At 33.5% G+C, this 13,223-nt stretch overlaps 1 protein-coding gene across 2 annotated transcripts in view; it reads right to left on the minus strand.

Moving 5' to 3' along the window:
- The window catches only part of STT3B (STT3 oligosaccharyltransferase complex catalytic subunit B), a 106,925-nt gene that overhangs the window by 53,411 nt on the left and 40,291 nt on the right, over window positions 1-13,223 (minus strand). For both annotated transcript variants that reach the window (XM_063662090.1, XM_054479486.2), the window contains exons 2-3: window positions 8,366-8,474; window positions 4,795-5,082 (exon numbers count right to left, since the gene is read on the minus strand). In XM_063662090.1, the coding sequence (XP_063518160.1) occupies window positions 4,795-5,082; window positions 8,366-8,474 (397 nt within the window). The remainder of the gene's footprint in view (window positions 1-4,794; window positions 5,083-8,365; window positions 8,475-13,223) is intronic.

Genomic DNA, 13,223 nt, shown 5'->3' on the forward strand with positions numbered 1-13,223 from the left:
TTTCAATTAGTAATAATGAAATTTTAAATAAATGTCATCATCTATTATAATTCTGTAGGCAAAACGTTTTCTCTATCTTAAGAGAAAATTGAATGAGATTCAAAAGTGTCAATTTGTCAAGAGTCAGAGAGTATTTTATGCCAGAACTCAAACACAAGTGTTCTAATTTTCAAATACTGAAGCTATTTCCACCATAAACCTAATTTATTTAAATATATTGTTTTTAAAAAGAAAAGGAAAAACTCACCAGATAACCTCCCAGTTTCTGGGTGAGAATGTTTTATCATTCCATCCTTCTGTTAATATGATCCTTCAAAGCAATGATATCTATAATTTCTTCTACTAGATTATCAACTTCATATAACCTTGTATAATCCACACATAAAACAGCACCTGCTCCATATTGTATTCTACAAAAATTTGTTGAATTAACAAAACAATATCATGCCACTTAAAAAAAAAAAAGATGTAATGAACAAGCTAATCTTAAAACTTATGAAGATGCAAGGGACCCCATATAGCCAAAGCAATCTTGAAAAAGAACAACAAAGTTGAAGGACTTATGCTTTTGGATTTCAAAACTCATTACAAAGCTACAGTAACCAAAATTGTGCGGTAGTGGCATAAAGACACAACATACAGATGGCAAGGGAATGGAATAGAATTGAGAGTCCAGAAATAAACCCATACATTTATAATCAATTGATTTTTGACAAAAGTGCTAAAACCATTCAACAAAAAAGAGTATTTTTCTTTAACAGTGCTAAGATAAGTGGATATCCACATGCAAAAGAATGAAGTTGGAACTCCTCTCTCACACCATATACAAAAATTAACTCAAAATGGATCAAAGACCTAAGTGGAGGAACTTGACATATAAAATCTTTAGAAGGAAACAGAGGTGTAAGTCTTCATGAGCTTCAATTAGGCCAACAGTTTCCTTAAATATGACACTAAAAGCACAAGCAACAACAACAAAAATTAATTAGACTTCATAAAAATTTAAAATTCATGCAAAGGACACTATCCAGAGTGAAAAGGCAATCCACAAATATGCTCAAAAGTAAAGGGATTCAAATGTTTCACTACCAAAAGAATCCACTAAACATAAAAGAAGACTAATGGAGAAATGAGGGACAAAAAAAAAGCTATAAGGCATGTAGAAAACAGCACAACCACAGAAATCAGTCCCTCTTTACGAGTAATTACTTCCAATGTGTATTAAACTCTACAAAAACAGAGATTGGCAGAAAGAATAAACATATAATCCAACTACATGCAGTTACGTAAGAGATGCACTTTAAATCCAAAGACAAAGAGACTGAAAGGACAGAAAGTTATTCCATGCAAATAGTAACCAAAAGACAGCAGGGATGGCTATACTAATATGAGAAAAGACAGACTTTAACTCTACAAAATTCAAAACAAAACAAAACGAAACAAAAAAAGTCAGGGTGTGGTGGTAATTCCAACACTTTGGGAGGTGAGGACGGAGGATTGCTTGAGCCCAGGAGTTCGAGACCAGCCTGGGCAACATGGTGAAACCTCATCTCTACAAAATTAAAAAAGAAAAAACAGACTTTGAATTTTTCTTTAAAAAAAAAGGTTACAAAACAGAAAGAACCCAGTATATACAGCAATAAAACAGTTCAATACAGCAAGAAGGTATAGCAATTGCAAACATTTATGTACCTGATAACAGACCATCAAAATATAGGAAGAAAAAACTTGACAGAATTGAAGAAATAAACAGTTTTACAATAATAGCTGGTGACATCAATACTCTATTCTCAATAATGGATAGAACAACCAGACAGGAGATGATATAGAACTTAACACAACAAACCAACTAGGTCTAAAAGACACACAAAACACATTATTGAACAACGACAGCATACACAATTCTTCTCAAGTACACATGGGACATTTTCCAGGACAGACAATATGTTGGGCCACAAATTAAAGTCGAAAATTAAGTTTCAATAGATTTAAAAAGATAGATACCATACAAAGTATCTTCTCCAACTACAACAGGATGAAGTCAGAAATCAATAACAGAAGGAAAACTGGGAAATAAATTTGTGGAAATTAAACCAGATACTTACCAACAGATCAAAAAATAAAAAGGAGAAAATACTCAGAGATGAATGAAAACAAAACCACAATGTATCAGAACTTAAGAGACACCGTCAAAGTAGTACTAAGGGAAAACTTTATAGCTATAAATGCCTACATTCAAAAACAAAAAAAAATCTCAATCAAAAACCTGACTTCACAAACTACGTTGTGAACTAGAAAAAGAACAAACTAGGGCTGGGTGCGGTGGCTCACGCCTGTAAACCTAGCACTTTGGGAGGCCGAGGTGGGTGGATCACGAGTTCAGGAGTTCAAGACCAGCCTGACCAACATGGTGAAAATCCATCTCTACTAAAAATACAAAAATCAGCCACACATAGTGGCAGGTGCCTGTAACCTCAGCTACTCGGGAGGCTGAGGCAGAGAATCGCTTGAACCTGGGAGGCAGAGGTTGCAGTGAGCCAAGATTGCGCCACTGCACTCCAGCCTGGGCGACAGAGCAAGACTCTGTCTCCAAAAAAAGAAAGAAAGAAAAAGAACAAACTAAACCCAAAGCTTCCAGAAAGATAAAATTGAATAAATAATAAAGACTATAACAGAGATAAAATAGAGTGCTCGCTTCAGCAGCATATATACTAAAAGAGAGAAAAGAAAAAGAATACAGAAAAAAAAATCAATGAAACCAAAAGTTGGTTCTTTAAAAAGAGCAACACAATTGACAAATCTTTGGCTAGATTAAGTAAAAAAGAGAGAAGACTCAAATCACTAAAATCAGAAAGCGGAACATTACTACTGATTCCATAGGGGACAAGAAGGATTTTAAGAGAGTATTATCAAGTCTTGTATGCCAACAAATTGAATAGCTTACATCAACAAATTCCTATTAATAGAAACACAAAAACCTACCAAGACTAAGTCAGGATGAAATAGAGAATCTGCAGAGACAACTTGCAAGGAGACTGAATCAGCAATCAGAAATCTCCCAAAAAAGAGAAGTCCTGGTCCCAATGGCTTCACTGGTGAATTCTACTAAAACGTTTAAAGAACTGAACCAACACTAATCCTCCTCAATCTTTTCCAAAAACTGAAGAGAAGGGAACACTTCCTAACTCATTCTATGATGCCAGCATTATCCTAATCCTAAGCCAGACAGACACTGCAAGTAAAGAATATTATAAACCAATATCACCTTATGAACACAGATGCATAAATCCTTAGGAAAATACTAGCAAACCAAATTCAGCAGCGTATGAAAAAGATTATATACCATGACCAACTGGGACTTATTCATGAATGTAATGTGCTCAAAATTCAAAAAGGCAAATGGTGGTTCACTCTGGGTGATTTTTTTCTTTATATTTTTCTGTTGTCTAAATGTCCACAAAATAGAATATTTTATTTTTTAAATTTATTATAAAGTATTTGAAACATACACAAGTGTAGAGAATATTAAAATAGTTATGAACCTAACTTTTCAGACTTTCAAATTCAAAAATAATACATTTGCTTCAGAATATTTGATTTAAAATTTTTTTAGCTGAGCTAGTTGAAGCTCCCTTAATATTGCCCACCTCAGTATCACCCACCCACCCTCAGGAAAACCCATTATCACAAAGCTGGTGTACATGCAGCTTATCTATCACATTTTTATACTTTCTTTATAAACTGCTATTAACAGACATAGTGTGGTTTGTACTGCTTAAAAACTTACATCAAGGATTTCTCATACTGCACATATTTTATCACAACTTATTTTTCCAGTAAGCATTATATTATCAGGGTCTAGCCACATATGCATGTATTATTTTTATGATTTAAAATATTATATAGTTTATTAAAAGGCATTCAACAGAGGTTCTAGATTTTAAGGGTTTTTTTTTTTTTTTCTCAGCTGCACACAATAAACAGAGTTTTTGAAAACACTTTTTGATAAGTACAGCAGCACTGGCAACATCCTACTGCTTGGTATCATCTTCACTTGTATGGGTATTTTTCTTTCTTCTCTTTTAAACTCAAGATTAAGACACGTCTATACTGATCACATTGCAACATTCTCTGGAATTCCATGCTAGAGCAAAAATACTCATTAACCAAGTAGTTTTGAACAATATAAAATAATTATTAAAGAGAAAATTTATGCTGCCATTCACCTAGCTATCTAAAAATATACTTAATAAAATATACAAAAACATATTGACACACACAAATTTTGGTAATTTCTATCACTGGAAAATTATAAGCTAAAGCTAAAATAATAAATACATAAATAAATGCAAGCTCTAAAGTGAACCCAAGATTAAGTAGCATCATATTTCATACATAGGGGAAAAAATCATTAAGTTTAACCTAGCAGCAGCAAAACAAATAATGCTAGTTTCAGAAATAATTTAAAATTCTAAGCCATCAAACCATGCTTCAACTTTCCTGGGTAACTATTTCTTACCTATCTCCCCAAAACAAACAAAAATATCAACAGATTGTTTTATGACAGCTCTTCTTTTGGAGTTCTGACTTATTAAAAAAGGATATTTACACATAACTTGAGAGATGCCTAACATATTTTAAAATGTTATCCATTATTAAATTGATTATGAACAGTAATACAGACCTCTGTACGCAACTACATAATTTGTAAAAGACAAATTTGCGTACAGCCTGAAGTGTTTCAGGAGAAAGGTCACGAGTAATAATGGCAGCAAAACATTAACTGTTACTCACCCATAAATAGTATGTGAACTGAAGTGCAAAAATAGCAATGCCTTCATTATCAAAGGATCCAGCTACTGACCGAGATATGTAGCCTGGTACAATGGCAATAAAACAAGCAGCTAAAAGTCCTGCTCCTTGGTTCCAAAGTTCTCTTGTAAGCAGGAAAGTAGATATAGATGTAAGGCCGCTAAAAGTTGGTGCAAGGAACACACATACATCTCTTATGTGAACTGTTATGTTCAATGTATTTAAAATCCAATGAATAAGGCCAGCGGTTATCATCAACCCTGGGTAAACCTAGGAAGAAAAAAATGGAAAATTTAATTACATATAAAATGAGACACAAAAATATTAATGTATGTACTCTTCTTTATCATTACATTTTGTTTACCTTACGTAAGTTTGAAAGCAACATCTCAAAACAATTTGCCTTCTTTATAAACTACAAAAAAAACCCCACACCTTTTTGTGTTGCATACAAAGAACTAGCTCATATCTGGAGGAATACATAAAAAGATCAGAAAGAATATGAAACAAGAATGATTAAAATTCAAAATGTTTAACAATGTTAACTGTAGGTAACTTTCTTACTGATCCCACTAACTTTTTTTTTTTTTTTAATCAAAACAGGGTCTTAGTCTAGCTTATCCTTGAGTTTGGAGTTCTAACATACTCCAATTTTGCCCATACTTGTGTGTACATAAGAAAATGAGAAAAGAAAGATAAAGAAAAATTACACACAAAATTATTTAAGTCATATTTATAAAAAATGTTCCCTCCTTTCAAGCCCTAGATTTGGAAAGCAAGCAAGGAAAAGAGGGAACAGTCTAGCTAGGAAAAGAGGGAACAGTCAGTTGGTGAATCCAGAGATAACGTTTTGGGACTCCTGAAAAATTAAATTTTTTTATACCACGTAAAGTACTTAGGGATAAAAGGGAAATAATAAACTAGAAGAGGCCAGTTAACAGTTACACATACCCTCACTCTAAAAGAGGAACATCAAACATTAAAAGGATTCAAGAACAGTGAACAGGACATTCTTCCTGAGTTATTATTCAGTGACTAAAACATGCATTTACATCTGCTTCCTTAGCTAAGTCCTAAAAGACTCCTTTTTTACTCCATAACAGAAACTACAAAGGTTATAAATTTCCTTTCCTGGCTATACAGTTTGTAACTGCAACCTCTCTCCCCTACACTCCCGTCTTTAACTCTCTTGCTTTTTCTCCATAACACTTATCATCATTTGACGTACTATTTATTTTACTTATTTACTTTCTATTTATTAACTGCCTACGCTCACAAGAATATAAGCTCCAGAATAGCAGGAAATTTTTCTCCAGCATCCAGAAAAATAATTGGCACAAAGTGGATGCTCAATACCTACTGCATGCATGGAAGGAGAAAGGGGGAGGGGGAGAAAAAAAGGATGATAATTCATCCACATTCTCAACACATAAAAATTTTGTTCTACTTCAGATTCAATACTAGGTACCAGTGCGTAATTTTGTCAGCAATATTAGGGGGAAAAAAAAAAAGAAAGTGAATTTAAAATATTTTTCAAGGTAAGTCAATATATCCATATAATACAGTAGACTGAACTGACACACACAAAAACAGCCAAGATTCATAGAAGTACTAAATGAAAGAACCAAAAATAAACCAACAAATAAAACCCCAACAACAAAAAAAGCATAATCAAGCTCAAGATAGGGTATTCTCCAGATGCCAAAAATGAAGAGGAAATTCAAAGTAGGCGCTGATGTCATGGGAGCCCACAGGAGAGAAGAAAAAAGCCAAACATAACCAGGCCTGATACAGGCCTTAAGGAATGAAAATGAGGGGGTTTCGCCAAACACAGGGATCAGAGTGCGGACCTAATTACCAGCAAAAAGTCAGGACCTGCTTATGAAACTAGACAAATTCTATTCATCCATCAAGACTTCCAATGCTCAGAGCAGAAACAAAGTCCTAAAGGAGAATATGAAACTCATTCAAATGTGTGAATGTGGGTTCTACATTTATAATAACCTTAAGTATAAGAAACCTCAAACTAAGTAAAACTGTCCTAAAACCAGTGAAACCCCTAAAATTCTCCAGCAAAGGCAAATGAGAAAGATTATTACAGGGATGATCCCAAATCTCAGGACATCAGGACTCTCAGAGAAAACAGGCTTCCACTGAGGATTAATTTAAGATAAAGTTATAAACTGCACAAGAAAAACTATAGTTATCAAATGTAATACAATTTAGGTATATGATAAGATCAGCACCGCAAGAACTGCAGGTAATAGCTGTCTGCCATATGTACTACCCATTTAATACTTCTCCAATTCACAATGCAGAACATGATAACTACTATTGTGCCTTCATCTCTTTATGTCTTTCTATTTACATCAAGGATAAGAAGATGCCCCAGACTAGAAACACAACACCTTACTATCATGGAGAACATGTTCCTTCTAAACACAAAGGGAACATTTATAAAAATTTGGATATATCCTAAGCCACAAGTCAAGTCTCAATACATTTTAAAGGACTGAAATTACATAGAAGGTGTTCTCTAACCACAACATATTTGAAGTACAAAGCAAAAAACATAACTGGGTAATCCCCTTATGTTTGAAATTAAATATAATTCTAAATAATCCATGAGTCAGGGAAATTATAATAAAATTAAGATACATTTTATTTTAAATGATAATGAAAATACTACACATCAGAACTTATGAAATGCAGCTAGTACAGTGGTTAGTGTGTAGTTTCTAGGCTTAAAATGCATCTCTTAATAATGAAGAAAAGTTGAAAATTACTGAGTAAACCATCTCAAGAAGTCAGAAAAAGAACATGAAAATAAACTCACAAAAGTAGAAGAAAATAAATTAAAATTTTAAAAATGCAAAACAAACATATACTAGAAGTAATCAACAGAGTCAGAAGTTTCTTTGGGTTAAGAAAAACCCTAATAAAATGAATAAGTCTGGCAAAATTGATTTAAAAAAATCAAACATATATTTCTCCAATACAAGACAATGTTGCCTTGTCTTTCACCTTCAATTCTCCTTATGTCCCAAATCCTAAAAATATTTGCCTTTATGTCATCTTTCTGGATATCAGAAGTCTGCATGAACTATAATCTTTAGTCAGTTACCTGGAATAATTTGGAGACATTCAGGTCCTGAAAAATCCTAATTATCTGGTTATTCTAGATATATAATTATCATGATTATTCTACGTTTCTATGTCCTTCCAAATTCCTTTTTCAACCAAATTGCTGTAAGAGCAAATACACAAATAAACTGAACTTCATTCAGATGCACTGTGACAGCAGATCCCCATCCAGCCTCCACCACTTGTCAAAAAGAGTGGCTGGTGTGAGACAATCCAAAAACAGGTTGGGGATTAAGGGGAGAAGGTGTCAAGAAAAGAGCCTAAGTAAACTGAATACTGGATAATAAGCCACAGAAAAATTTGTTAACTATACAAAGCTTTCAAGAATCCCTACCACCTTGGCAACTAATGATTTACTCAAGTAACAATAAATGTTATAATTAACATAAAGAACTGCTAATATACTTACAGTACCACCTACTATTCTTCCTAGTGGATACCATGCTCTTTCATCAAACCAATTTAAAAATTCATAGAACCCATGAGATGCAAGATGATGTGTTGATCTATAGTTAAACCTAGAGAAAAGAGAAAAAAGAAATGTTATAAAACTGCTTAATAGAAATAGCTCCTTCTTTATATTAAACTCTGTGGCTACATAAATGTATCTTTCAGAGCGTTTTTATCAAACTTGTATAACATAATCTGAAGATATCAGAAGAACATGCTTATACCTCTATATAAATAAAAACACCCCCAACTTCAAACCCACACCTACAAAATTAGTAATGCTCAAAATAACATTTAGCCATTGCTTGGGGTCCAGGTGGTAGAGGGCTATAAAGAAGTTCATAAATCTCAAAAGATTAAGCACTGCTGACAGAAGATAACATCAAAATGGAAGAAAGGGTACACTCACCATAATTGCCCAAAATCCTGCAACCCTAAAAACATTGGCTTTAAACTATAATAGCACTAAAAATATAAAGAGAATAAACCATAGCAGCACTGTAAAACAAGAATATGGCCTTATAGAAAAAGAAATTATAATTTCTAAAAGAGACAAATGAGAAAAAATGAAATTGAAGAAACCAGGGCCCAAAATGAAAGGCAGAAGAAAACCACAAACCATAGAGGGCAATTCCAGGGATATTCCATGTTTAGTATAAAGCAGCTGTGATGGGCAGGGGAAAAGCCTGGAGCAATCCTTAGGGTAATGCCATTAAGTATACTCAGTCAGGTCAATCCCCTTCCCCCTACTATTGAGAAGCAGGGAAGTGGGCATCAGAGGTGTCTGCCTGAGGTAGAAGCATTACACGTAGACAAGTGAGTCAAGAAGCAGAACAATGCTGGATACAAGATAAACAGGAAATCCTTATACCCCAGATCAGTTTGATACATCCTTTCCAGCAGCAAGTTATGATGATCTCAACTCCAACAATCACTAGATGCAAGCTTTGTAGCATTTTTAGTCTTTTCCAATACTAAAATAAGCAACATATCAAAAAAAAAAATCAAACATTTGACAAAAGCAATCACCATGACAGCTAAATATCAAAATCAACAAATAGAAAAATTAATACTGTAGAAACAGAAGCAAGAATATATTCAGAGGGTTAATATAACCCCGGGTTATATTAACTCTGAAAGAGTTATTAATATTAAACTTTCAGACCTGACAGGAAGTATAACCTAGAGGTTGAGAGGTCAGGTTCTAGCATCATACTGCATAGGTTTGAATGTTAGTTCCACACTGACTAGCTATGTGACCTTGGTTGGGCAAGTTACTTATGTTCTCTGCCTTCTAGTTTCTTCATTTGTAAAACAGGGATTAACAACAGTACCTATGATAGTACTAGTGTAGCTATAAGTAAACAATATAGCATCTCTGAAGCACTTAAAGGCTATAGTTACTGTAATGAAACAGACTTATGATAAAGGATCCATTTAAGATTTTGAACAGCAAAATTATAATTGCCAAGATAAAAGATAGGCTAAATAGCGTAAAGGACAAAAATGAAGAGCAAATTAGAACAAGATAAAAAGTATGAAAAAATTTAAGTAGTCTAGTTCTTACACTGATATAAAAAAAAATTTTTTTTTCCACAGAGCATACACATCCCAATACATTTCAAAATACTAAAGTACAACTTAAAATCATTAATTCAGAGAGAAAGGTTTTCTACAAAGGAATGACAAAATTAGATTAATACCTTATTTCTCAGTGGAATCACTGGATTGCTATAAGGCAATGTAGTAATATATCCAAATTTCTGAGGGGAATTTTAAAATCAGAATTTTAAGTAATAACTTTGTGTGCCAACAACATGGAAAGCTAAGCTAATGCTAGAAATGCTACCCTGCTCCCTTCCTCCTCCAAGAAGTATTTACCAGATCAGAATTTAAAAAGGGATATCTTCAAATGCCAGAAACAAAGTAGTGATTGTATTTACAAAGCCAGGATTATGGATAGGCTGTCTAGTAAAAGATGGAAAACAATCTAACCACCACCATGGAAGTGACAAAGTTCTTCTCTATCTAAAGACTTTAAAGGCTCCAATAAAAAAAGCTAAATTAAACGTTGTGCTATGCATTAAGGGTCTAAATTTACAAAGAATCCCCAAGACAAGAAATTAACATTGAAAACAAGACCCAAACACCTGGATTAGCAATAGAAGCAAAAACTAAAAATAGCTCTACCCAGATAAGCTCATAAACAACAGTTAAACTAAATAAGGAAGAGATTCACCACACAAAGTTTAGTATACACCAGAAAGAGTAACACCCCCCCGAAACTTCTGAAAATATTTTAATGGAAGAGGCCTAGTATTTTAGCAAGAATACCAAGGTTTTAAATTTTCAACCTAATTTTTCATTTTAAAAAACTGACTTCAAGGGACTATTAATAACACGTTTTAAAAACCAGGAACCATAAGAGTCCAACCTCATAAAGTTTTCCTGACAAGTATTTTTCACTTTTCATTTTATATAATTCTTGGCCTCTCCCTCTTTATCAAATCATTCTTCCTTTGGCTTTAATGACTACAACAGTCTCTTGATTTTTTTACCCCCACCTCTCTAATCTCTGTTTTCTGTATAGGTAGCCTCCTCTACCTAAGATACTCTTATTAACTCACTCTAAAATCTCTGCCGAAAGGATGTCATTCACCCAAGTCTTCAATTATTACCAGTATGCCCACAATTCACTAATATCATCTCCCTAACTAGATCTTTCTTCTCATGTCCAAACCAGTGTTATGTGACTAACCATGTGGTATGTTTTTCTTGAATGTCACAAAGGCATCTCAGACTCCACATTCAACTAAACTCATGATCAGACACCTACCATCCACTCCCAAAACAAACATATGCACTATATCTACTTTCAGTATTCTCTTACCACCACCTAAGTTGAAGAAATCTAGGTGTCATTTTTGAAAGTTCCTTCTCTCTCACATCCTATACAAAAATCATAACAAGGTTGTCACTTCCTAAATATCTCTGAAATCTGTACACTATTTTCTTATTCTGCTACTAGCACTGTAATCCTAGCTATCATCTTTTAACTAGACTACTGAAATAGCCTCTAACTGGTCTCTTTACATCCATTCTGCCCACCTTCTAGTTCCCCAATCTGTGCACTCCACCACAAGAAGGAAGTTCTTTTCAAAATCTAAATGTGATCATATTGCAACTCTCTGAATTATTCAAAGACTTCATCACTTTAAAATTAAAGCAGAAAAACCTCCACTTCTTAACACAATGGTCAAAACCACACAGTCTACCTCATACGTAACTCTAGTCTCATCTCACACCATATTACCTCTCTTCTTTCCATCTTTCAGTCTTCCAAGCTCACCTCATTCCTTCCCGTCACAGGATTGTTAAGACTGCTAATCCCCTCTGCCTGTATCACTGATGTCTCCCTCCCTATCCCAGTTAACTCATCCTGCAAACTTCAACATATTTTTAAGAGATTCTGTCACTTTTCCATCTTGACATAGATAAAATTTCACATCAGTTTCCTTGATTAATATCTATTCAAATAGATAAATACTCCTAAGAAGACACCACTGTGTCTCCAACACCAAGCACAGCATCTGGTACTTCACAAACTCAAAGGACACATGAGAATTTTGTTTCGGTTGCCCATGCTTCTGCAGTGCAGTGGTGCAATCACAGCTGCAGCTTCAGCCTCCAAGGCTCAAGTGATCCTCTGACCACAGCATCCCAAGTAGCTAGGATTACAGGTGTGTGCCATCACCCCCAGCTAATGTTTTATGCTTTGTAGAGATAAGGTCTTGCTTTGTTGCCCAGACTGGTCTCCAACTCTTGGGTTCAAGCAGTCCTCTCGCTTCAGCCTCTCAGTGTTGGGATTACAGGCGTGAGCCATTGCACCAGGCCAAGAATATTTTTAAAAACATAAATGTAAGTTCAAACTTACAACATTTAGTCAATAGTAAGAACAATTACATTGTTTCAATGAACACGAAAATCTTAAACTTGAGGTTAGAGATCATAGCTGCAATGATGCCAACCATGTCACGAATCTACTTCTGTATTTTGTTTTGGTTCACAAAATTGCAAAAATTTTGACTCATAGAGATAAGTGTCAAAGAGTAAATTTTTTAAAAAAAGTTTTCCTTACTGTTAAATTCTACAATTAAATAATACAGAAGTTTGTTTGGGGCCTAATAGAAAATTCTGGTTCAAGGTTGGGTAATTACATATAATAACTGCTTGCATTCCTCATCATATATATATATATATAATATAATAAATATAATTAATTATATATTATATATCTCATATATAGTTATATATAATGTGATATATTATATATAATATATATAAATTTAGATTAGATGCTTCCTTTTTGAGATATATATCATATATTTAATATTTTTAATACTTGCATATTAACATATTTAATATGTTAATTTATATATTTATTATATATTAATATATTTAATAATTATATATTAATATATTTAATATCGATATATTTAGTATTTTAATATATATTTAATATTACATAATTAATATATGAGATATATAATCTCAAAAAGCACCTAATCTAAATTTATAACATATCATGAACTTATGTTACAGATTGAGTTGTTACTAAACAAAGCATAGTCTGATTATTTTCATTCATGCAAATTCCCAGGATAACTCAGTTGGAACATTAACAATTCAATCCAAAGCAAATATAAGGCATTTGAGCCTAATACATGGCTCCAAAGCTATCTCAAGGACTTCTTCTGTTTCCTCCAGCTTTAGCTGCCTGATTTTCTTTTCCTCAGTTCATGTAAATATGAGTAAGA

This window comes from Pongo pygmaeus, chromosome 2 (genome assembly GCF_028885625.2).
Source record: "Pongo pygmaeus isolate AG05252 chromosome 2, NHGRI_mPonPyg2-v2.0_pri, whole genome shotgun sequence".
NCBI lineage: Eukaryota > Metazoa > Chordata > Mammalia > Primates > Hominidae > Pongo > Pongo pygmaeus.